At 42.3% G+C, this 27591-nt stretch overlaps 1 protein-coding gene across 19 annotated transcripts in view; it reads left to right on the top strand.

Moving 5' to 3' along the window:
• The window catches only part of sox6 (SRY-box transcription factor 6), a 134334-nt gene that overhangs the window by 96349 nt on the left and 10394 nt on the right, over positions 1–27591 (top strand). For all 19 annotated transcript variants that reach the window (XM_046032701.1, XM_046032707.1, XM_046032702.1 and 16 more), the window contains 5 exons: positions 1350–1429; positions 9339–9488; positions 11754–11934; positions 12196–12383; positions 23689–23794. In XM_046032701.1, the coding sequence (XP_045888657.1) occupies positions 1350–1429; positions 9339–9488; positions 11754–11934; positions 12196–12383; positions 23689–23794 (705 nt within the window). The remainder of the gene's footprint in view (positions 1–1349; positions 1430–9338; positions 9489–11753; positions 11935–12195; positions 12384–23688; positions 23795–27591) is intronic.

Raw genomic sequence — 27591 nt, forward strand, 5'->3', positions numbered from 1 at the left:
CCTTGGAGCCTGAAACCCCCCAGCAGTGGTGGTGTACTCACTTAGCACATGACCCTCCCCAGGTTTCACATGACATCTAAAGACATCCAGCCATTTATTATTCCCAAATCCTACGTCACAGACAGCACAGAGAGAGGGAGACAGAGAGAAAGCGATACCAAAAAGGAGGAGGTGTAGAAATAACCACAGTGCACCCCCACACATCCAACCCAGCACTATTTGAAACCACTTCGGGTGTGTGATTTTATTTGCTACTAAATGGGGATTGAATTTCCATGGCCTGTATCACATTGTGCTGTGCTGTACAAGATTGCAAAGTGAGGCGAGCGAGTGAGGGCAAAGTGAAAGAGAAGGTATATACATTTACCTTGTCTTTGGCTTAATGGCTCCATATGTTTGTGAGAAGAAGTGACAGGCAGAAGTGGGGTCTGAGCGAAGGCCAACTACCCCTCCTCCCCACCCCCACTGTGCACCCCACATCCCCTCCTCCAGACACATGGTTCAAACCAACCTCCTGTCTATGAACACTGCACTGCCGCGTCTCACAGGGGCTGTTCTGTCCGTCTCAACACACTAGGTCGAGTGTGTGAAAGCGTCTGGTACTCAGTTATACACCCCCATGGATATCACTCATACAGCAGCCGTTTTTATATCCCTGTCTGACAAACGTGCTGATGCCAGGCCAACAATAGTGAATAGTAATGAATAGCGCTGCTATTTGGAGACCAATTTTTCCCTGCTTGATCACAGTGATATGTGAGATAAGAATGTGTGGGATTTTTTCCCTTGTTATTGTGACTGCACACTTGTTCTAACCAGTTTGCATACAAGTGCTTTTGCTCTGCTGCCAAAGCTATCACTCAGAAACAAACAATGTAGTGTGGAACAATAGCCAGACAAGTCTACAGCTGTATGAACTGCATGAGAGAACATGTTGGGGCTTTTACATAATCGCTAGTTGAAAACCAGGAGATCTTTTAACATTTATTAACTAACACACACATGCACACACACACACACGCACATAAACCTTAAAAGAACTCCTAACTTGTTAAACTATGTTGTAGTTATTGTTGACATGGTATTTTCCAGGAGGTGTACTGTGCAGGTGGAGGAAGGAGGGAATGGTGTGAAACGTTCCTAAGTAATCCTGCTCCAGTCAAACCAGCTTAGCCTTTTGTTAATGCAGATGTTTGGGCTTGAAGCCGATGGCTCATTGCAATGTGCCACATTGCTGTGGCAAAGTATTGGAGGGCCCAGGATCTCTGTTGGCACTTGCCTGGTCGCTGTGGGCCGGCTCATTGTCTGAACATGTATCCATTGTTTGTGCCTCTCTCCCTCTCTGACAGGTGATAACTACCCAGTGCAGTTCATTCCATCCACAATGGCAGCTGCAGCAGCGTCAGGACTCAGCCCCCTCCAGCTTCAGGTATGTACAGTGCTATGACAAAGAATGCTAGGGACGCCCGCCAAGCCCAGGGCAGAAAGGATGGCTAAGCAGCTGTACGCTAAGTAATGAGCTGCACACTAAATAATCCTGGAGGCCCGCAGCTCACACACGCTTATCACCTTACATATGTAATTTATCCTGTTTTATAGAGGATTTATCCCCACAAGCTCTGCCAGACAGAGGAGTAAGGAAGATAATAGTTATTAGAGGGAATGAGAATCACTTTGGTTGCCTTAATCGTCTGCCATTGAATTAATCAGAAGACAATTGACTGTGTAAGCAAAGAATATCCTTCCTATTGCTTTTATCTAGTGGAACCACTGTAATATGTCTTTTATCTCTGTGAGGAAAACAAATAAGGTGAAAGAATGGGCAGGCCTTTTAATATGCATGAAGTAAAATCTAATGCATGGTATGTTATACAAAGTGATGCTGAGTGGTGGTTTTGAGCCTCAGAAAATGTTGGGATAGGCTCCAAGCCCTACAGGCTCCTCCAGGACTTTTCTCACACAGCATTTAAAAAAGCTGCACCCAGGTCAGGGCTTAACCTCAGGCCATACTGTTTAATATAGATAATTATCTGCATCCTATCCTTCCAGTTGTTAATACAATATTATAAATACTACTGTTACCAGGGCTGCTCTCAGCCTGTGCATGGTCCTTTTTTCCTAAATGGTGATAATGATTCCCTTGCTCTTTTTACTGATGTTTAGTTACATAAAAAACATACAAGTAGCAATGGGAAGCTGAATAACAACCATAGCTATTCAGCTGCACTGCTGCTCTTTGCTTCTCTAATTATCAGTTTCCTTTGCAGTTCCGAGTAATTGTACATCTTAAGTCTACTTGAAACTAGAAATCAGGACTGTTCTTTGGAAACAAAAGAAGGAAACAAAGAATTAAAAAGCATCTCTCCTAACATATGGTTAAGTGGCCACTGCTGCTTTGTCAACAACAGTGAAAAGTTATTGAAAGCTGCAACATGTGATGCTCAACAGCAGAAATAAGTATGTCAAGAGAGAGCTGAAGACTGAGAGGAAAACTCTTTGCACGCTTGATATATGTGGCATTTGTCCTTCTGAGGCTACCACTGTCAGTGTTAACGAGCCTTGGCAAGTTCTAACAATGCTCGCAGCTGGCTCCGAAGAGCTGTGCGTAAATATGCAGCCACGAGAAAAGCTACCAGAAGCATGTAAGGTGTTAAATGAGTCTGCTCATGTTTGAAAACGTATGTCCGCAAGACTAAGTGAATATGTTTCTGGAGTGTGTATATGTGTCGCTTAGTTTGTGTATCACAGAGATGTCCATTGGAAAGGAGTGGTAGTTCAGACAGGCATGCTGGGTCTATTTATAGTGGTGTATGAGGTCAGATGAGACAGTCATATATCTGAAGGTTGGGGTGAGGAGGGGAGACGGGTCTACAGTGATTAATTCTGATTATGTATCTAACCCTGGGAATGGGCAAAAACAGTGCCTCCAAGACCATGACTTGGCTGACCTTTACAGAACACAGTAAACAAAAAGAGGTGCATTTTCCATTAATTGAAGTCTGTCAGCCTGTCACATATTCCGCCTGCTGGCTGCTATTTACCCTGCATAGAGACTCCCCTTAAAACAGCAAGGCAAGTCAAACATGCCCTTTTCTACATAGCTGGGATCAACAAACCATGTGACTGCAACCACTTCCCCTACAAAGTACTGGGAGTCTGCTATGATTAAAAACATCATATTAAGCCAGACATGGAATTAAGTTAGTAGTCTTCTCCTTTTTAGAGCAATAATAGCACCAGCACGCTCCTTCTTCTTCAAAATTAAACTAATGAAAAGTATACTCCAATGTGTGTGTGTGTGTTGGAGAGAGAGAGGACTCTTGACTACAAAAGAAGCACAAAAACATATCTGGTAATTAGTGTGAAGTACCTGTGGCTTCACTCTTAGTGTCCCTGTAGTAAAAAAAAAATGTAACACATGTCCAGTGTTAAAATGATGCAACTTGTAATTTAAAAGAAGATTTAGAATAAAACATGATTCAAATAAAATAATAAGCTGATTTAAGGCTCCCCTGCAAATATTACTTATTACTTATCGTATTACTGCGGTGATTCTTCATGCATCATCAAGCACGCTAACCCTTCAAACTGTCTTGAGCATTTTTAGTTTCACCTCCAAACCCATTCTTCATCACCTTACACACGCAAACACACACACACACACACACATACACACACACACACATACATAATCCCACACACACACGGCTGAATAGGCTGCCCCCCAATTAAAATATCTCTTCCTGTCAGCTACATGGCAAGGTATAATTTTCACCAATTTACTCAGTTTAGATTGTGCAATATATGAACCTTAAAAATTATCTTATTGGAAGAATTAATTCCCACAATGCTGCAGAGGTAATGCGATCAGCCATCCAGTCAGAGAGGCTAGCCGCTCCGTCAGTCTTAATGTTGGCCACGTAGCCTCTTCACAATCTCCTCTGTCATAACAGTCTGGGCTCCTCCCCCCATTCCCTGCCCTTTCTCTCTAAGAGAAAACCCCCCAACAAGGTAACAAAGGCTTAGAGCTGATGGATGTAAATGAATCTTCCAGGATGCTTTTGAGTGTTGGGAGACTGTAATTTGCTTGTCAATACAGGGTGGTAGCATCACTCTGGTGGCTGGCAGTCTGCAAGTGGCTGTCACCAGGCATTGCTGTACCACAGGGCAATTTCACTCAATGTTTTCTTGACAGATTGGCTCTCGTCCTCAACTCACTGGAGAGGAGGCGGGTAAACTATCCCAGCGCGACATGCCCCTCTTCATTAGTGCCCACACAGGGCCGGGATGAGCCCAGGACCAGCAGGAAACAATGGCTCCATCCCTGCCTGTCCTTCCCTGATTACAACTGACACCTCTCACCTAACAGAGGAAATTGTGCTCAGATTGTACCCCAATCTGTCTGGACACCTACTATATTCAATTGAGTAAAGAGACAAGAAGGGAATTTCCCTAATTCCACAAAAGAATTTTCTGTTTGGGAGCACTTAATTTGCTGTTTGTACACTATACCTTGCATCAGTTGCCAAGTGAAAAACAATTTACTTAAGGCCAACATGAACTTGATATATATCACCAATCCTTTTTACAGAACCAGTAAACAGGAGGACCCTTTGAGAAAGTCCTGTTTTCTATCATTGGAAGCAGACTTTGGGGTTTAAGCTATTTTAAAGAAAGAATTATTGGATAAAACAGAACATCTGGGTTCTCTGTATGCAGTATCACTGTTAGGACTAAATAAATAGAAATCGTCTGCCTTCACTCAGTCAAAGCTCCATTTTCTATCTCTTGCTGGCTCTGTCTCACTCCCTTGCTTTTCCAATTTCCCTTCCACATGTTGAACCATCTTTAAGTGTCTTAGTTTGTGTATTTCTGAATTACTCCCATCCCCCTTTCTCATTCTGTTCATGTGTTGCTCTTGCTCTTTTCCCCCTGAATTGTCCAAGCCCATCACATCCTTATGCCTTACAGTACTGGAAGTCGAGCCGCTTGAGTTAAGACTTAACACCGCAATTATCATCTGGCGCCTTTGCTATGGCATCTCTCTAGGCCCATGATAAAACTGGGCCCAGCCTCAGCTCATGCACTCACTGTAAAGATGAAAAGCAGCCTACATGCTCAGGGACAACCCGGACCAGATCTCAAGCAAGACAGACACATCTGAAGGAGTACTCAAAGGCATAGACGACTGGAGTGATAAGAAAGTGTTACACAGTCAGGGACAAACAGGAAGAAAGTGGGAGAGCAGCATACCGCACATTATCTTTTGTTTGGATGTAAATGCCTGTGTAGTACAGATGTGAAGGAACGGCTTCCATCATTAACAAGTGAAGCACTTTTGACTTTGAAATAGAGAGAGAGGAGGGGAGAAACAAGAGAACAGACATACTGTAGAGAGCAGCTGTTTCTGTGTTTATGAGCAGAGGAGCTCGGTCTTTGAAGGTAACCCAGTGCAGTGCAGCAATGTTAGCTGTGTGTGGAAGGCTGGCTAATAGGACGGCTAGGTGAGCAGCTGGATAGAGGCAGTGGTGAACAGAGGGACAGATGGACAGATAGAGTGGATAATGTGGTGAGCTGCACTGAATGGGAGGGCTGGCTCTAGGGCCCCTGGGCCTGGAGACACCCCCCCCCACACACACACACACACACACTGACAGAGAAGGACTTAAATGTATACTGTAGATATAAGATAGAGAAATAGAGAAAGGCAAGAGGAGGGGTTGGAGCAGAGCAGGTTGGGTGCCAGCAGATGAGACAGATGTTGGGCCATACTGGAAAGCATCGGCACAGTGCACCAGGACGCCTTCCTCCACTCCTGACATCTGGGCCTAGCCTGGGTCAGCCTGCCTGGTCGCCCTGGGCAATGAGCCTGTACAAGCCTTGTGGCAAACGGGGCTGGCGCTGTGCTGCCTTTTAAATGGTGTGGTGCACTGAAGCACAGTTAATGCCCTCATATCCAGCCCAGTGCTCAGCACCCAGGCCAGGCAGAGGTGAATGAGACATTGACAGACATACATACAGAAACACTCACATACATAGAGACAAGAGTGTGACAAAGAGAGTGTGGCAATCATCAGATAATGCTCACCCCATGTAAAATGCAGAGGATGTTTATAGGTATTAGGCAATTTATTTGTCTTTGTTTTTATATTTTTGCAGGCCGTGGTAAATCAGCAATGCACCGTCACTGAAACAAATATCTGCCACTGTATTTTCCAGCACATATTTTCATCTGATCTATAGTATCAGCTCTGTTGTTTTACTAAACAATTAGCGACCGCCTGTCTTAACTGCACATCATACTACTGAGATGTATAACATCATCAGCTGCATGTGTAATCTCAGTTTAATGTCACAGGCAGAAAAGTGAACCTCCCCGTTTAACCTCTGCTGCCTCCAGAGGGCTTGTTTTTAATTACCAGAGGCTAACAGTCTGACCTTGGGCGTGCTGCACTCACTTTGAATCCATGCTTGCTGAGATCTGCTCTGCTCTACTGGGAAACACGGAATGATGGGGTCAGATGGAAGAAATTTGATTTTGTATTTCCGTATCTACTCATTTATGTGTGTTGTTTCTATGTTATGAAATAGTACTATTTTTTTAGGAAAAAGGCAAAACCTTTCAAAGCATTTTCTTTCTTTAAAAACAACAACAACCAGATACTATATTGCCACATTAGTTATGCATGCACACATTTGATAATGGGAAATGACAGGAATTTGCTCCTGCCTTCAAGCTAAGAAAAATTTTTTTTCTTTTGCCATATTTATTTTAAAACCCGCATTGAAATCCCATTAGCTATTATGTTCATTTTGCTATTTTCTACCCTCATACAAACTGTGCCTTAGTGTGCCGCTCTATGGTTTTTCATGAATAGAAGTATGACGTGTCCTAGAAGGTGTATGTTACCCTGATCAAATAAAGAAAAACAACTAGTGGTAAGAATGTTGAGGGGGGGAAAGGAAGAGAAAAAGGAAACAGGGCTCCACCCTTGCTTTCACCTACTTCAGTACCCCAGAGCTGGTGCACTGACTTTCAGCTTGACCCTAAATACCATAAACCTTTTGCTGCCCCCACCTGGCAAGTAGATATGAAGGCGGGGCTATCAGATGTGAGATCGTCAACTGAGGAAAGCAGGCAGATGTCTTCTGCTCAGGGAGACCAGCCTTGGCAGGATGCATCATCCCTTAGCCTCTGAAACCACACTGACCTTTATGCACAATGTCCTGTACTGTTTTGTGAGGTCACTAACTTGAGTATGTGCTGGAGCAGTGTGTGGTGGGTTAACACACCTCTCATCTGTATTTCTCCCTGATTGTATTTATTGTTCTTTGGCTCTTGAAGTCAGAGTGTTCCTGGTTATAAGGGTAACCACTGCTTCTCACCCCATAGTACTGACCTGCTAATCAGTGCTGAAAAGGGGCACCCTGACTGCGTCTAATTTGAGGCAAACTTTAATTGTGCTGCTTTTCCGGACAATAAAGTTCTTCTCACTCAAGGTCAGTGGCATATTCGTCGACAGGCCTGTTAGCAAACATCTGTCCAACAGACTCTCTACCACTTCTCTACTAAGACTTGCACGTAGCCCAGAGTGACAGGCAGCGAGTGGAGACTCCCCTCTTTCTTTCTTTCTCTCTCTCTAAACCCCCACACACAGACACACCAGTGACATTAACTAAGTCTAGCTCAGATGAGGGGAAAACAGAGTTGGGTCTGCTCCTATGTCCATTCCTGTCGGAGACAAAAGGCTGTTTGTGAGGGAGGTGGGGGCAGTGCTATCATTGTGGGAACATAATCAGTCTGTCATTTCCGCTGCCCATGTGCTGTTGTTATCCCCAGGTCCCCTGGAAGAATGGACCTTTTGTACTGCCACTTATGTGGCAGCGATAAAGTTTCTTACAGGAGCACATATGTGTTTATATCTGGAGATATGTGCATGGACATAAAGTGCTTTGTTTGGCTTTAGTCTGCATTTACACTGCTGAAGGTGAGGTCAGCGGTGCCGGGTAGCTTTTTCCCCTCCACACAAATGCAGTCTGTATGTGGCCAGTTGAACCAGGAAATGAGACAGGGTTTGCTGATTGGCCAGAGGAAGAGAAATTAGATTCTCCCTGACAGCGCCATCTGACTGAATAACACAACAAAACACAAGGTCTGTGGATAGCAAGCCAGAGGGGGTGTTAAGGGATGCTATCTGTCTGATGAAGTGAGGATACATGGACTAACACTCTTTTTAAGACAGTGGCTGTATTTGACAGACCCCTGCCATTTGCAGCAGGAGACAATAGCCAATTTCATCACTTACCTGGTGGCCAATCAATACAGACCTGGGGCGGAATGAAGTCTCAGCAGTGTGGGAGTGCTGTACTCTGTAACAGAAAAATAAGCACAAAACAATCATCAAATCAAATCACTCTGGTATTATATGTTTAAGGTTTTAATTATACAAAAAATAGCCACACAGCTTGATGTCAAGACATTAAACTGTAACTTTATCCAGGATAAAGGATGAATTACTGTGTCAAAAATCTGATCCAACTGACAATTAGCAGTCTGTGGCTCACCAGATTTTTTAAAAATATTTCCAAACCCTCATATCAACGTCTTTAACCACTCTTTCTAGTATATCCCACATAATCAGACTGGTGGTGGAAATGTAAATTGAGCTTTCAGAGTTCAACCCTGTTACAGGCACAACTGTTATTGAGTGCTTCACCAGTCATTTGAACCACCCTCTTGTGTGGTAATGTCACCAACAGTTGGACATCTTACTGATTTAACGCCAAGGCAAATAACGGTGATTACATCAGTGTTCTCTGTGCAGGTTTCTAAGCCTTAATAATGCTTGCGTTTAACATATTCTGTGATGGCAATCCAGCTGAGGTTGGGTTTCTAACATTGTGGAATGGGATTGTCTCACATGGCTGTGTGGAGACAAATCACAGGCCAGCAACTTCAATAGGAAGCTGTGTAGATCTAGAGAAATGAGAGATCTTTGCTAACACACTTGCATCCAGTCGGCAAACTTTTCTCTGTGATGAGTGGAAAATAGGGGCTCCAAGTATTTTGAATGAAAGCCATCTCTGTGTGGTTTTTAAGACTGCTGTCTCTCTCTGGGTTCAGCCTTTGAAATACAGTTAAGACCTTTGATGGAGGTTCTCTGCCAGCCTCATGGAAAGAGAGGAAAGACGTTAAAGGGGGGGGGGGGGGGGGGGGGGGGGGGTGAAGGCAGACACAGAAGCAGAGTTCTAGGGAGAGGAAAAGACAGAATATAAAACTTTGAATGCTTGCTGGATTTGGATGTTAACGCCTTGCGGGTTTCTCCACCTCCCTACAGCAACTGTATGCCGCCCAGCTTGCCAGCATGCAGGTCTCTCCTGGAGCCAAGATGCCTCCACTCCCCCAGCCCCTCAATACTAGCGGGCCCATTTCTCCCTCCTCTCTGAAGAATGACAAGAGTTCCTCCAGCCCCATCACTCAAGTCAAGGTACAACCCTTAACCCCTTCGACCTGTTCACCCACCAGCCCAGGCCTTGAGTGATACTTGACCTAGACCAACCTAGTTGGTGTTGAATAAAATAAAATAGCACCTACACTGTAAGCACTTCAGTGTTCCGGCCAGCCAGTGCTGAGCCCAGCCTTTAACAGGCAATCAGTCTGTGGGGCTTTAACAAGGCCCTCTCTCTCTTAACCAGAACTCTGTGGACATGGTTGCCATGGCTATGGCTTCTCCAAGCCAGTAATTTGTGGAACACATGTTTTCTATTTTTTTGTTCACAATAAAGTTTTTCCTCTTTTTTTGTAACTGAAATGGAATAAAACCATTACAGCAGTGCATAATACAAATGACAAAAGTGAAGGCTGCAACTTCTTTTTTTTGTTTGCCTTGTAAACAAACCAAATGCAGGATGTGCGTTTCGGCTGCTGTATGGCATAACTCCACTAGACCTCCATGTAGAAGAAAGGCCATATACTTCATCCCCAGTCACTAACGTTATAATCGGAAACATACGCCCATTTGGAGTAGTTTAGCTTAATAATATCACAATGGAGAAAGACCATAAATCATGTCTCGAAATGGTAGGAAAGCACTCTGGCTTTTTTCTTTGCACATGCACACACACGCACGCAAAATCCTTCAGGTCTCCTGCCTCCTGGGATTTCCTTTGAAAGATTGCCATCAAACTGACTCAACACTGTCATTTCATCACGTGAATACAATTCTCTATTTACCAGATTAGATGAGTGCCAGTTAGGCCAGTATTAATACAAATCTAATTCTTGTCAAAACATTGCAAATACTGCCAAATATCACAAAATTAAGGACTTTAAATGAAATGAATCATACATAAATGGAAAGCAAACATATACTGGCATCCTCCCATCTGTATCCACAGTCCAATGGAATCAGATTGCCTTTAGTTGTGTTTGTCTGCTTTCAGCTTCACTGCATAACAAACTGTTATTGGCACAGCAATAACAAGGCCTTGGGGCAGTCTATGCTTGAGCCATATGTTTGGACAAGAAGACACTTGGGCTTTGAAAAAAACTGTTAACGACAGCATGAGCTCTAATCTGATTTAAAAGACTATACACAGGGCAATTTATACTGTGAGAAGTGACATTTCTATTCTGGGATGAGAGTGGTTGAGTTGTTTCTATTCTATAGAATCATTCAGCATTTGTATTTGACTTGAGTTTAGTGTTTTAGCTTACATTTGTTCATGATGGGCATTTTTTTATATGTATGAATTTTACATACATTTAATTCTGATTGTATTCAAATGTATTTAAATATAATATTTAAAATTTATTTTAATATTACATTTATTATTATTTTAATAATATCTGATAATTTCAACATGATTTTAGCACCTTTCTGTCACCATGGCACTGATTCTCGATAATAACTCATAGAGGTTACTTTATATGCATTTATCCTACTCTTTTGGTATTTAAAAAATATTATAAGCCAAGGAGAAAGCTCTTAAAATACCTGGACTGTGCCTCCCATTGCTTATCTGCAGGTACCCACAGAAAAAACATATTTGGTCCCAGTAGACAAGCTGCTGAGGGTAGCACCTTGGATAATAGTGCTCTTCATCTCACATCAGTAAAAATTCTAAAGGCTGCAACCAGCCCAGTAAACACAGCACCAAACACATGCGTCCTCCTCTGACCTCATCTCAGAACTACACAATTTAGGGTTTTTTAAAAATCACATCATATTTTTTTAGGAATAGGCATATCAAAGCATATGATAAAACCAAGTATGCACAAATGAGGAATGAAATTAGAAAACAAGTTAATGAAGTAGATAATGTAAGTCGACATCTGATGAATGGAACAGCTGTCTTTGATCATTGGCACCGCCGTTATCTGGTCATTATTTATTCTTCGAACCAGAGCGCAGACACAGAGAGCAGGGAGGAGGAGAGGGAGAACAGATGAAGATGTACAGAGAGAGAGAATCTGCTTTAATTAGTGTGAACAAAGGCGCTGGGCAACTGTGAGGAAGATCGCAGTGGCACAACTCCTAAGGAACGATGGACGAGGAGTAGAGAGGAGAGGAAAAAAAGCTAAGAGAGGGAAGAACTAGGGAGGAGGTATGGGTCAAGACAGGGATTCTGTAATTAACCAGGAACAGAGGAAAACTGTGCTGTCTGGGAATCCTGAGCTCCCCCCAAAAATGGAGGCAGGGGGGCCACCTATTCTGCCTTCTCTCATCTCTCATCTCTCTCTGCTGCCATAGGAGGAGGGAACACAGCCGCTCAACCTGTCTGCTCGGCCAAAGACGACAGAACTGGTCAAGTCCCCCACATCACCGACACAAAATATGTTCCACGGCAGCAAAAGCAGCCCCAACAGTCTCCTTAGCAAGGGTGGTATCCCCAGCCCACTCGGAGGAGGCCTGGGCCGTGGCTCATCTCTGGGTAAGACCTCAGAGTGTCTCCACTTCACAAACAACATCCCACACAGATGCACAGATTTACACTGTTCAAACACTCATTTATAGTATGCACTCACATCCAGGGAGACCACAAGGTTTTGGTACTTTTTTAAAACTTTATATTCCCCAAATAAATGCCACTGTCAAGATGCTATATGAAGTTCTTTTTTCTGGCAATGTGTGTTCCAGCAGACTAATTTTGCTGTCCAAACTCAACTCTATGTGTGTGTGTGTGTGTGTATAGATATTCTGTCCAGCCTAAACTCTACCGCGTTGTTCGGGGACCAGGACACGGTGCTGAAGGCCATCCAGGAGGCTCGGAAAATGAGGGAGCAGATCCAGAGGGAACAGCTGCAACATCACCAGCAGGGCATGGAGGCAAAGCTGTCTGCTCTCACTTCAGTGGGCCTCAACAACTGCAGAGTTGACAAGGTTAGGAATACTATCATATAGTCTGTCTCTGTTTTATCCCTGATTCAGGTCTTCCCCATTGCAAGCTTTTATATAAACAAGCAGTTGACCACAAAGAGTGTTCAGGTCTCCCTGCAAGTAGTGGAGGAAAGAAACTATTAAAGAAAGTAGAACATGATGATTTTGATATAGCAGTAATTCTTAAGGCTAATATTTTCTTTAATCCATGTCCAGGGTGGTCGTATTGATAAGAGCTGGCATAGTTTAGTGTGTGCATGTGTGTGTTTACTCAAATTAGTACGAATATGTTTGTGTGTGCGAGTTTAGAGGGCTCAATGTTGTTGATGTTGGTGTGAGGGCCGTGACAGGCCATGGCGGTGCCCGGTGTGGGTTAAGAAGACTCTGAAGTCTCTGCCCAATTAAAGCAGACTTGCAGCCCTCTCCGTCCCCTGACATAGGATGGGGCTGCTTTGTACCAGGAGCACACACTCCCAGGGATTCCCTTTAAAAATATCTTCAATCGATGAGTCAATCAAGGAGAGAAAAAAGCTGTCCTCCTCTCTTCAGCTTGATGCCATGTTGCCAGTTGGCTGTGAGGAGCAGGCAGGAACTGGGAGCGATACTCATTAATATTTCAGCACCTGACACTTTCAACCAACAGCCTCAACTAGGTCAATGTATATGTAAAAAAAGTCAATGAATATCTATTTTGATTTCCCTCTAATTTGGTGTTTGGAAGAGATTACTGTCAATGCAGGTGGCAATCAACTATGCTCTCACTGAAGTGAAATAAATAAATTGGTGCAGCCCACAGAGAGGACAGAGCTGGAGCCTTCTATGCATTTAGCCTTTACTAACCCAAACCTTTTATTTTTATTTATTTTTTTATTTTTTTACAATAATCAAAGCCATTATCATTTTTAATTACTGACAAACAGCTACATCTTAAATGTACCACATCACAATTTCTCCCTAAACAAGCAAACAGGCACATCACCATGTACATAGTTCAGTTGGAAGTGCCCCCCCCTTCTGTTTTTGCATTTCTTTGTTTAGTTACAACATGGTATGTGAAGCTTTTAGCATGAGTATGCAAGCACCTTTCTTTCAGTCTCAGTCATAGGAGCAGTACAGCTGCCTCCCTACCTTCCAACTAAGGTGAGCCTGTGGTCAACCATGCAGCCGAATGTGTCATGACATGAAAGCAGTAACTGAACAATCCATGTAAAGAGACATTTTCAACAGGCAGCACACACCTACAGCTACATTGTCCATAGCAGGTAGAGCTTAACGGCTTTTTTACTCCCTGCTTAGTCTTTTGTAGGATTTTGTTTTGTTTCCTCTGAATGTTGGACTTGTCTGTTCAACATATGATAAAACAATCATCTCAGAGGAGGAGAATGCTTTGTTTTTGTTAGTTGTTTTCTAAAGGGATCTTCTGCTTGAAATACTCAGTCACTCCTCACCTGTAATCTACCTTTTGTCTATGTTTGCCATCTGAGGAGAGAGAGTGTGTTTTTAAGAACGCAAGAAAGAAACAGAAATGGACAGAGAGAGAAAGAGAGATGGGTAAGTGAATGGAGTAGTGTGAGTAATAAAGGGGCCATGAATTGAAATACTATTTAAAGAGTGCACTAATAGGATTATAGCATAATAAGTAACAAAAAAAATGAAATGCCAAATAAAAATTAGAGCAAGTTCAGGTGGAAAATGTTATAGTTTGCATTGCATTTCAAGCCAATTAAGCCCCACACACATGCCTGTGTGTGTGCATTTCTTGCAAAGACCTGCTAATAGCAATAATTGAAAGCATCACCTCAAGTAATATGTTTCTGTTTTCATTACAACATAATTTATTGTCTCATTGAATGGCACCTTAACCGAGCTCATGCTTGGCTCTCTGGCTTGTGCAAATCATAGTGAGATATTGTCACCTCTTAGTTTCAGTGACACTGCTCCTATTAGGATGGTGTGAAATGAGAGGCATGCTTTATCAAGTCAGCTAAAAGAATTGCCCCATCATCTTCATCCTTCGGCTGCAATAAAGAACAGAAGGTTGTAATTCAGCGGTGAAATGAGAGAGAAGGAGAGAGAGCCTTTTGCTGATACAAGCCAACGAACTAGAAAGGTTTGAATGCCTCAGATAAAAGCTTTCACTTCGGTCAGTTTCAGAATATTAATATTTCAGGAAAGCGCCTCACCTGACATAAATATGGTGTGGTCTTTAATAGCTCCCCTCCCAGTCTGTTGTTTGGAAGTTTATCATAGTGAGAGCTTACATGAAGAAGATTCTGGAAAGGTAACATAAATGGGATTAAGGAGAGGTTAAGATCATCCAGTGTGGCTGTTAGAGGGGGGATATTAAATATTGATTTATCCCACTGTAATGACCGGGCAGAGGAGTGGGTCTAAGTGCTGCTTACAGATGGATCAATTCATCTTTTCATACAAAGTGTGTCTGAACAGTACAATGCATCCCTCCCTAACCTTTATCACTATGACTCTAGCTCTCTGTTCTACAATATACAAGCCTTTAACCTCGGGACATGTAAAATATTCATGTTTTACAGGAGCGGATTTTCTTGCTTGTCTTTTTATTTGTCTGTTTTTACTATATCCCATCAGTACAATAAAACCTTTTACAACCCTTCTGCAATTTAACTTTTTGAAATATTTATCTAAAGGTATTATTGTCTGCAGAGGGCAATTACTTTGTTCCATTATTTACCATCTCCCCCTCACCCGGTGGAAGCTTTTACCTAGAATGTGCCAGTATGCCTCTAGTCAAATACTGTACTTCTGAATCCATTTGTAACCATTTGAATTGTTTCCCCCTATTATGCACTGTTGCTATATCTGGACAAGCCGCCTGTTTTTCAAGGGCACGGGTGAATAAATATCAAGTATCTGTTTCCGTATGTATTCGCTCAGATGATGCATGCAGAGACTCAACCATTTTGACGTCAAAATTTATGGCCCACTAAAATATATAGCCAGTAGATCTGCTAATTGATATTCACTGGCTCAAAAGGAAAACAATAATTTCCAGATCAATTTAAACAAAGTAAAGTTTTAAAATTAACAATGTAAATGGCAAAATGTACCTTGGTCCTTGTTATCCTTGTGTTCAGACATGCTCAGCATATCATCTCTGAAATCTAACCAATACAAGTTTTACTGTAAATGTAACCAGCCATAACATGAAAAAAGCAAGCACCGAAAGCCAGAGTTTAAATTTAAATAACTCTCCTGTCTATTGCTTCATCTAGCTCCTTAATACCGAACTGGTCAGGTGTAGTCCAATAGCTGCTTTACCAGAACACATAACAGGTGCTGCTTGATCTTGTTGCAGAAATGAATAGTATACTATAAACTGTAAATTGCCTGTACCTTAAATCCTCTTAAACTCTTTTCAGCTGCAGCAAACTGTTGCCTCTGTCACAAAAGGAAAAAAGCATTTTACCATAATATTTCATCTCGCTTATACACATCTATTACCTGGTCCCTGATTGAGTTGGTGTCCAATGTGACTGGTTAGAAAAATCCAAGTCCAAATGTGAAGTTTATTGGCTGTGGGTAGGGGTGTGACGAGATCTTGTGAGATTAAATTGTGACGTGATATTTACATTTATTAATTTAGCTGACGCTTTTATCCAAAGCAACTTACAATTGCTATATATGTCAGAGGTCGCACGCCTCTGGAGCAACTAGGGGTTAAGTGTCTTGCTCAGGGCACAACGGTGGATGGGTCACAGTGGGAATTGAACCAGGGTCTCTCACACCAACGGCATGTGTCTTACCCATTGTGCCATCACCACTCTCGTCATGTAAAAAGCTGTCTCACGAGACTCACGCAATTCACATTTTTCACATGCTGTCAGTCAAACCATACATTAATTTTCTCACGCAGTGAAATACAAATGTGTAACTGATAAGATAGACTCGTGGAACTCATTAACTCCGCCCAGCTGATGCCACAACGGCGCACGCCCTGATAGTAATCAACCGCACCACTCGCGCTGTGAGTCAAGACAGCTGTAACGAGTGGTAACGCAGCTGGTAGAGTTTTGCAACATAAACATCTAAAAAAGAACAGCCTTGCTCAGTTTGAGACTGTGAGCTGCACTTTATCAGAGCTGCTGAAGTTAACATGTGTGCGGATTTGTGGTAAGATTTCTGCCTGATCACAAGTGTTTGTTACTTTTTGTGTCTCATGCAACATGCAGTCCCCAACTGTGTTGGTCAAATGGTCTGAAGGGGATAATGTTACTTCCAGCGGATTAATAACGGAATGCACCGCAAACTAAAGGGCAGGTAGACTTCTCATTAAATGATCACATTATTCCCTCAATATTAATTCTGAAAGTTTTGAAAATGCAGAAAACATGCAGAGCTATTAGTCCAGTAGTTTCTAACTGAATTGAGGTGAAAAAGTGCCACATTTAAAGAGGTTACTTCCCCAAGCAAAGACAAGAGGAGGGAAGACTAAATCATGACTCAGCAGGGATGATATTACATAAGAAAAGTCGATCTACATGAGAAACATCTGAAAGCAACACAGAACGACTGAGAGCTACACATCATTATATTCTGTCATAGTTAGGCTATATATATTTGAATTGTCACCTGCCACCTGAATTTTGGGTTTCTCTTTACATAAATAAAAAAATCACCATAAACTGGTGCAGAAAAATTCATCAGAACGCAGGAAATAAATTTTCACATAGAGATTTATTAAAAAGAGTGTTAAAATGTCGTCTCATCTCGATCTCATGAACCCAATCTCGAATTTCGTCTTGTCTTGTGGGTTAAGTGTCTAATCCCACCACTAGCTGTGGGCCATTTGCCTTGCCTTGTAGTTGAACTCTTTGTAACCTTGTAGTTGTATAGTCAGGTATGACAGATTTCTACACTGATGCATCAATATCGCTTACTCTAGTTCAGACAGACATTGCATATGCGATGCCCTGGAGGTTGCGTGAGATAAAATATATTCTGCTGCTGACATGTCCCTAACTGGAATCAAAAGGTGAAAGGCCAGTGTATTAACCTATTGAACTGCCCTTTTCTGCCCGGCAACACCTCCACCTCTCAGTATTGATGACTACAATTGTCCATTTCCCATGTCCCAAAGCTCATCCTGTAAATATTCAAATGGGGCTTACACTTGTGCGCCACAAAATCCAGACTCCTAACCTATTGGTTATAGTGGTTATACTGTTCCCTCCTGTGTGTGCGCATGCATACAGTACATGTGCATGTGTATGTATGTGTGTGTGTGTGTGTGTGTGTGTGTGTGTGTGTGTGTGTGTGATGCCGGGGCTCTATTCAGGCAAAGCCCTCACAAAGACTTTGAATATAATCTTGTCTGGTCTGCAGCCCTGGAAGCAATTTTCTGCTCCTTTTCGACTGCTGTCTTGGAAATTGCAAACCAAGGCGTTTTGGCTGCAATGTAAATCCTTGGCATACAAGGGTTTGCCCATCCAAATTAGATTATGCTCAGCTCCCAGACACTGGCTGTAGCCAGCAAGTGCTATTGTGAAGATTGCTTACATTAATGCTTTGTCCAATTGTTCATGTTTGCCAAAAGAATAAAAATAATGTATGACTCTGGATAATATGTGCCTGTGCATGTGAGTGACTGTATGTGTTTGCGGGCTCTTTTCCCAGGTCAGGTCTTTTGCTCTGTCTCGCCTCTTCCCCAGAAAGACATCAACACTGCATCTTGGTAGGGTCATTTGGCGGTGGTGGCTCCATTATTTTCTACAGTTGTCATTTTACATGGTGAATTTCTGGCCTGCTGTAGTTGCTCAGAAATGCTGCTGGCCTCAGTGGCTAAGACCTGTGATACTGCACTCACCACGAGGCACACACAGCAAAGGACGAGGAAAAGAATAGGCCACAAAGGACCATTTATAGTCTACGGTATTGTTGCAGTAGACACATAATGGCTCCAGTGTCCAACAAGTCTTGAGGTTTTGTCCATATGTGAAAGGGTTTTTTGGTAATGCTTCAGTTTCTCTGCTGTTTGCAACCTGAAGTGTTGATAAGGCACTAGATTTCAGACCAACTTAACAATCCCCCGGAGGACTCACTGAACAGTTCTGGATCATTGAGGATTGGAAACCCGTAAAAGTACATGATGTCAACACAAGTGATCTCAGCAGTGTGGAGAGAACATAAGAAGTGAACACTGTGTCAGAAATCTGTCATAGCACTGAGATGGATATATAATATACATTTTCAGCACATCTGAGAATTGCAATATTCTGCATTTAACAAAAAGTGTATAATATATTAAAGATCACACCAAAATGTCCCAAAGTAGACCCACCAACACGTAAAAGAAATCTAACTGTTTAGACTAAATGCACATTTCAAATTTGCATTGAAGGGACATTTTGTGGTTTTGACTTATTTTCCCTCCAACAAAAAATAACCAATCTTGAATAATGATAGCATATCCTTTTATTAAAAACAAATAATAAACATTACATTGGCACAAAGCCCAGAGTGGAGTTTCCTCACAATTTCTTTACATAGTTTAAGCTCCTTAATTTAATTAAAGTCCTTCTCTTCCTCTGTTTTAAACAAATGAGGTGATGCCCTGGCAGTACAAATGGGACTGGAATAGCTGGCCGTCTCTGCTCTGTGTGATGTTGAGGACGACTACTATAGAACAGATGCCAGCCTTTTGTGGCTGCTACTGTTGATTCTGCTGCTGCCTGCATTAGCCTTAGCAAAGGGAGAGCTATGGGTAAAAAGAGAGCAACAGTCTGTATGAAAGGAACTGTGGGTTTACCGCATGGCTGGATGTACTTAACATTTAAATGGTTCAAAACTAGCAAAAACTACTGGAAAGCTGCAGACTTATAAATAACATTGCAACTGGTTACAATAAAAATACAAAACAGATGAGGCACAGAGCTGTGAGGAGCCGTAGCCATGTTGAAGTGCAGTCTTTGTCTCCATCAGGGCTGGGACAGATTGTTGGGGGGTTTAGTCTGAGACCCTCACAGACTCTGAGGGCCACAGACCACAGTGATGACTGACACTTGATACATAAAGCCCTGTATTGTGGTCAGAGAGCCATTGCCTTCAACTTGCCACATACCAGGTGTGTGATTCAACCAGAGCCAGTTCAGCACATTATCAAACATAAGTGGCTGTTTAGGGCCCTGCAGCTGTTAAAGGTTCCAACGATGAAAATGTTAAACGTTATGCAATCATATACTTTCCACCATGAGGGAAACATGGATGGGATTTTACCAATAGTTTAGAGATGGAAAGTAAAGCAATTAGATTTACTTTCATGGATTTCACAGAAAGGGCTAAACATGTCATTTGCTGTATATACAGTGTAGACTATTATATGACTTTAAGTTGGCAAATTCTAGTGATTTTTGGAAGGAATAAAATGTGTCATGCCTGCCAGCTGCCCGAAAGAAATGAAGCAATTTTCTCTTTAAATGATCATTCTGATGTCAAAATGTTTTGGGGAGCAAACATGCCAACTTAATCTGTGCTTGTGTCATCTGGTTTACCTTTTCCAACATGGGAGTCAGATCATTTTGTCATCTCAAAATCAATCATAATTACTTAATAAAAACCCATGATAACAATGAAATATGTATTTAATGATGAATTAGAAAATTAACTAAAAGCATGTTTTGGACCTGGCCCATTAGTCTAGTAATACAACATGCAACAAGGCCTGGTTTCTTTCCATCAAGGTATTAATAACAAATGCGTCTGAGAAAAAGTATGTCCAAACCTCTTTGTCGTGACTATTGCTTGGTACAGTTAAGCCCATCTTCACAACTCTTTCATTAGAGTAGCAGCGTACTCAAGTTTTTCACTACCAAAAACCATCAATTTTGTTCTGATGTTAAATTAAAACTTTTTATTTCACATCTAAACCTGCAAAAAAAAACACTGTCTACCTTACTCTCTGTCTTTTTATTTATTTTTCTTTCATCTCTATTTAAACAATCTCAGGCCATATGGCTTTTCCTATAGCCTAAAGCTATTTACAAAGGAGAGCGTGTCAGTATTGGCAGTGTGTTGCCTAAATATAGGGCAGGAGTAGGCACAATGCACAGGGCCATCCGCCACCCGCCTCTGCCCAGAATACACCCTGTGGGCAGAGCAGCAGGCCTCCGGCACATGTTCTGTGGCCGGCCAGATTAAAGCTCTCTTTACAGCACTGACAAGGGCACTTTTGGGTTCTCTCGCCCAAGAAGTTGCACAGACTCTGCTATCTAGCCTCCTTCTACTTCTCTCTATTCCTCAATGACTCACGACTTCAATGGACAGCCATGCGCAACTGAACAAAATGCATCCGTTACCAAACTTTACAGACAAAAGACTGCACAGGCAAGGCAGATGAGATTATTGTAGGTGGCAGTTCTCCACTACAGCTCAGAGTGCATTGCTATAATTTTAGTTGTGGGGTGGAGAGCCGCATGCTGAAGTCATTTGAGGGAGGGACCGGTTGCTTGCCAGCGGTCATGGTCAGAGTGGGAGGGGAATAATATGTACTGTTACATCTTTTGTTTCCCGTCTCTTTATCTTCACCTCTTCACAGCTGCATGCATTTTCCGTAATTATTTTGTGTTCAAAATGTTTTATCACTGCCTTGTACTGTACATTATAAATACCATTTTATATCAGCCACCTACTCCCTTCTCTTTTCCTGGCAGAATTGCCAGCTTCTCGAGATACTGCATGTCCTTTGCTCCTTCTCTGTGTCAGAGTGATCAGTAAAAATTTAATGACACTATAAAATAATAAAAGTGCCATTAATTTATCACAGCACTTGATTCGTGGGCAGTAAAGAAGCATTAGTTCACTGAATATTTTTAAGCCTTAAAACAACCCTGATGCTGCACAGATAATTTATGTCCCTAATTTCAAGTGTAATTCTAATTCACAGATATAAATCACCAAACTTATAACCAATAAGTATATTAAGCCCAGTATATAAAATTTTATGAAAATTTGAGGTACCATATTGCATAGTCTGATATCAATTAGCATAGCTAACACAAGGAAGGGAGAAGTACTTACTGTAACTACCCCTTTATATCAAGCATGTAAAATGCTGGCTCGAAAAAGTACATGTACATGTTTTGTATATAACCACAAAAAAACCACATGATCTTTTTTTATGTCAAATGAAGTGAAGGTACTTCAAAGAATCCACCAAGAAGAGCTGTCTAATGTACTTATATTCGCTAATCATATGACTTTGTGCGGCGGAGAAAGAAGTTCAACACTGAGGTAGTTATTAATGAAATTCATTGATGGATGGCCCCTGTTCTCTCTCCTTCTCAGCCCAACATGATGCTTAATGATCATGAGTTTATAAAAGGACTTGATTGATCAGGAGGGACCAACGAAGCACAGAAGAGGGACGAGATGACTACTTTATTATACACATACAGTACCCATGAACGCTGTGTCTTCCTAGTGGACTGTCCAAGTAGCATCTGAAGCAGCACCATTGCCCATCCAGCTAATCGCACATCAGTCACTTTGTCATCGGGCTGCTAGCTTCTTTCATTAAGAGCAATAATGTGGCTGGGTGATGAATACAGCTCTGTGCGCGCGTGCATGCATGTGGTGGTTAACACAGAATGTGACACTGAGAAAGGCACCATACTCCATCCTCTCTTTACAAAGCGTCCTCTTGCCCAGCAGGGACCACCACATATGTCATAATTAGAAAACACTTAAGTAAGCAAAGGGCCGTCAGATAGACAGGCTCTAATCACTGACCATAAGCAGGTAATGGTTAATTGTATATCAGAATCACTCAGCTGGCCATAAATAATGACTGCTCCTTCAAGTATGATGGTAAATTGCAGTGCTCTTTCTGTCTCTCTCACACAGTCCTTTCTTTTGAGGAATAGTTCTTGAATAAATAAAAGCATGAGGAAAATCAAAATACTGTGAAAGGCCTCAAATGGATTTGAACCATCTTCATCCTTCAGCTTGTCATATTTTTTAACGCTCAAGAAAAAAAGGTTATACAAAAGACAAAAATTAGACGGATTTCTAAATTGGATTTTTCTCCCCCCAAAACGTACTGTAATTACTGATTATTTTATTTGTCAGGAAAAGACAAGAAAATAACTCAAATGCAGCCATAAATAAATATTTTCACTTACAATAGTTTGGTCTGCTTAATTTTTTATCACCTTGTCCTATTAGTGGAAAACAAAACTTCTCTGTGGGGGGAAAAGTGAAAAAACAACAAAACGGTGTGATGCATTACAAAGAAGCGGCTGAAAGATTAATGTGTGTGTTTGTGTCGATGTGTGTGTGGTAGGGGAGCTGTTAGTATTGTTTGGGGACTCTACCTGAATATGTGTTCAGACTGCATGTGATAGGCATGTTTAGAAAAGAAGCAGGCAGAGGTCATTGCAGACAGTACATCTTTGAGATTGAATGCTCACCCTGGGAGTAAAACAAATGCTTCTTTTTTGTTGAATGGTGGCAACATGCCTGCTTTTAGTGTCATCCAGGCAAAACCTTAAGGGGGGATTATTTGTATCATGCAGAGTCAAAGTGTCCATCTCCTAGTTGAGTCTTTAGAGAGGAAGACAGCCCTTTGCTAATGCCCTGTGTATTCACTGAGGAAGTAGGTCATTCAACAATGGAGCCAGCAGCAGTCGGCACTCTCCCCTTGCATAATACATTAAGTGTAATGTGCAGCAACTATTCAGAGGCCCCCCGAAAGCTGTTATTTTATTCTGTAAATGCACACGGACATGACATTTAATATTGTCACAGAGCGCTGAATGACAGGGTTTCATTGTGCGTCAAGTACAACATGATGCCAAGTTAAATCTGAGCACAAAGCGACATGACAAACGCGAAAACACGGTGTGTTCTCTAAAGCATGAACTCTAAATAAATGATGGGCGCTGAGCTCTGGGCACTGTATACTGGAAGGGAGGATGTAAGGAGAAGATTACAGAGGAAAATCTGAGCACTGCAAAGAGGTCCACGGCCCCATTGTGTGCTCGGGATCACAAAGTATCCTTCTGTAAATCTATTTACAGCACCCCTGGCCCTCACTGTCTCTCTGCCTCCTGTGATCCATTATAGCCGCTGCTGAATAGAAAGATGAGAGAGGAAAAAGCTACATCTAGCTCATGTCAAAAGAGCAGCTCTTTAAAAGATCCTCCATTTATCAGACACTTTTTTTTTCTTTTCAAAATTTCACATTCCTGATGGTTATTTTTTTTAACAATTATTTTAATGTAAAGAGGTGTATTTGTGCTTGTTGGTTTACCTGGCTGTTTGTATTTTCCTCTAGGAGAGGGCACATTTCGAGAGCATGGGGCACCACCTCGGCAAGCTGGGTGAGGAAGGAAAGATTGGCCACAGAGTTATTGACCTCACCAGGCCAGAAGATCTAGATGGTAAGGCCATATTCATTTCGTTTGCCTCTTTTTTTTTTCTGTTTTTCTTTTTTAAATCATACATAATTGTGATTGACTGCTTGTACATCAGATGTCCACACAAATTCTAAAAGTTATTAATGTTGAGTGGATTCTATATACACTCAAGACAAGTTCTATACTTTGAAAGTAATAGAATTTTTGATGGCTGATAAAGCCCGCTGCTGCATGTCTCTCACTTTAAGATGGTAAAATGGTTTGTAAGAGGTGTGTGTAGAAAAGTGCGTGTGTTTAAGAGAGATGTGGGGGTTGGGGTGAATGCCGTTTGAAATGAGCCGTAGCTCCGAAATTTTCACAGGTAGGTGAGCGTAGGACAAGGGTGCCTGACGACAAAGCTGGCTTTTTTCCAAGCTTGGCTCCAGTTGCTGTTGTGCTTGTTTGAGGTCCTGGGCACAGGGGTGTAAATTTGGTTTGCACCAGAGTGACAAAGCGTCATCTCCCTTTGTGGCGCTGGTTCCTACACAGGAGCAAGGAGTACTTCATTGCACTAATGTTTGTCCGACATAAATATTTGCTGCATTTTTCATGGCACTTCAGGGTCAGGGCAAAGAGGAAAATGGTTCTGACTCATCTTTGATGCCTGAAAGAGGGCAGAAGGATAGATATTTCTCAGGACAATGTAACCCATCAACATCTTTAAATAGCATCTTAGACACATTTCCCATCAGTTTTAGAAAGATATGCTCCTGCATAACTGGTTCTCATAGACATTTATAAAAAAACATGTTTTACTTCTCATAAAAGTGTTTGTTTACCAACTCCAAAGCAAATTTCTAGTTTCACATCACACCCAATCTTGAGGATTTGAATTAGAGGTGCATTTAGTGGATTCATTGACATGTTTCCCATGTGAGCCACAGAAGCAGATCCCATCCCACCCATGACTGCTCGGACAGATGTGCTTCCAGTGCTCATTCTCCCAGTGGGAACCTTCCCTCTGTGGCTACCGTGGAGTCAGGACCGAAAACAGAGCGTACACCAGGGCAGTTGTGTCCTTTTAAGTCCTGCGCAGGGCAGAGGGAAAGGCTTGCGCCAGACGCCTCACATCAGTGTTCCCAGTGGGCTATGGATTAGGAGCAAGCAGAGGTTAGAGGAGAGGAGAGGTCCTCTTCCCAGGGGGAAATGGCTGGGAGCCAGGGCAGTACACATAACTCAAAACACAGTTACCATTTCTTCTCTTTCACCACAAATATATCTGTCTGTCTCTTTCAGCTTCACCAACAGCAAAACACGGCTGAATGATGTGAAGCAGGGTTTTATGATGTGAACCACAAAGTGTTTACTCTGAGGACATGTTTACTTTTGAAATCCTTGTTGTGAGGACTCTCTACTCCAATCGAGGCTTGGCTCCCTGGCATACCCTGATATATAGGAACCTACAGTACCTATCTAAGTACAACTTATTTGTGCTTTCTTTAATAACCAACATTTGCTGATTTGCATGTCAGAAATCATGAAGATGTCATGGTTAGTTAAAGTTTGTTTTTATGTTCAACATGTAGTAAGAATCTGCTTCACATTAAAATATAGTGATTTTTATTCTTTAACAACTTAACAATGGTTATGTCACCAAAGATGTCTAAAAAAATGTTAAACTAATCAAGCTTATTAGCCAGTTTTGGGGATCATTCTGGTACAGTAGGAGAGACATTGATTTGGAATCCCCTCTGTATTTCATCACACTTTTCCTCAGTAGTTCAGAACACACTGAATATACTTTGGTTGTTTCCTGAAAAGGAAAATTACTGGGTGTACCTCCCAACCCTCACATAGGGCGTGAAAGCCCCTTGGTATGTTAGCAGCTTTCCCTCCAGAACAGAGCAGCCACATTGAGCAGGCCCAGCCTACAGCGGACTTCTGTCATCACAGTAGTTCACAGAAAGCTTTAGGTCGCTAAAGCTAATATTTGCAAAGCATGCAGCAACCAAAGTCCTAATGACTTGGAAAAAAGTGGCAAAGGAATGGAAATAGATAGGATTTCCTTCGTTTTGCAAAGCCACGAGCAGCACACACAAACTCACCGCAAATTCATTAGGTCTTTCTAAGCTTTGATGAAAACATTTCTAAATACCACAAAGGCCTCAGCCCAGCCAGCCCCCTTTGTTCATTCACAAATGGCAGTATGGAGTTGCTGTGTAGCTGAGTTTGTGTGTTTGTCCAAACCACCCCCCATCACTATGGGTCTGCAGAGAACAAAGAAGTTGTTGAGAGATGTGTGGAGGCAGGAAACAGAATTAATCCAAATGCCCAGTGTGATAATATCAACCATAGAGTGAGAAATGATGAGGCTGTAGCCAAGCAGCACCACTAACAAAGTCCTCATGGAATAGGATGAGAAGAACAGTAGTGTTGCATTGTTGTTACAGATCACTGGTGATGGGTTTCGGTAGCTCGGAGCTGTTATGAAGTTTTATACGAGTTGATTGTTTGAAGGGGCTTTTGTTGTTGTTTTTCTTCCACTGTGAGGCCGTGGGAATCAAGCTCTGGCTTTTATTGCAGAGGAGTTTTCCTAGAAGAAAGCTAAGATAAGGCGGCTCAGGCATAATGATTTATCAAGTCCCAACAACAATAACTGAATAAGTCAACACAATCAATAAGAAAGTTCTGTTTTGAAGTTGGCAAGTTGCCAAATTTACCCCCAATAGGACACATTTCTGTGCGTTTCTTGTGTCTCTGTGTGTGCATGCATCTCCTTTTGTGTGTGCAAAGCTGGGATGTTGTGGAAGATTAGACTCCACTTTAAGGCTAAATGCATATGAGAGGGGATAGAGTAGACAAAAGTAAAAGCCATAGCCTGCATGTTGAAACAGGTTGGCTGTTTGTTCCCAAGTTCCCATGTGCGCGCGCGCGCGTGCGCACACACACACACACACACACACACACACACACACACACACACACACACACACACACACACACACACACACACACACACACGCTCCTCAAATCATCCTGACTGGAAAAGAAAAAAAGGACTGACATGTTATAATAGGGCTTATATCACTTGTAATTTGTAATGGTTTAATTAGCATGCTATGAGCTCAGGCTCGAACAGGGGCACTGAGCACTGTATCCCGTCTGCCCATACACATTAATCTAGCCTGATCCTGCTCCGAGGGAGAGGCTCTATTGTCAGCAGTAAATGCCTTCAGTCAGAGGTGTTAGATTTGATCCCAACAGGGAGGGCTTGGCAGGTTTGCGTGATTGTTGCCTGCTCACCGAGGCTCATCCTCTCGAGCAGATTCCTGGGTGACATTACGAGTCTGCCCACAGAACAAAGATGAGTAAGGAGGAGAAAAGGGGGAGGAGAGGGGACGGCTGGGGCAGTGCTACCCTCTGGCTTGGTACATGGTCGAGTCTGAGCCTGCAGCTCACAGGTGTGATAGGCCTTTGGGCCTCACTACATTCTCTCTCCATTTCTCTCCCTTTTTGCTGCTTCCTACACTCTCCCTTCTCCATTTTTTATACCCCCCTCCCCCCACCTCCCCACCTCCCCACCACCACACACAATCATTCTTTCTCACTGTAATTCATGCTGCTCATCTGCAGTGTTTCCAGGAGAGACAAATTAAAAGGGGATTCTCATATCGCTCTGTCACACTTGAGCTGCGGGCCTCATGAATCACAATAAATTCTATTAAGCAGCGCTCCCCCTGTTTCGCTCCTTCCCCAGCTACCACCCAGGGGGCCTGCCCCTGTCACTGCTAAAAATCTGTGTTTATTTACACAATCACACACCTAACTAACTGATTCCTACA

The sequence above is a fragment of the Micropterus dolomieu genome, linkage group LG20 (assembly GCF_021292245.1).
Source record: "Micropterus dolomieu isolate WLL.071019.BEF.003 ecotype Adirondacks linkage group LG20, ASM2129224v1, whole genome shotgun sequence".
NCBI classification, from domain to species: Eukaryota; Metazoa; Chordata; class Actinopteri; order Centrarchiformes; family Centrarchidae; genus Micropterus; species Micropterus dolomieu.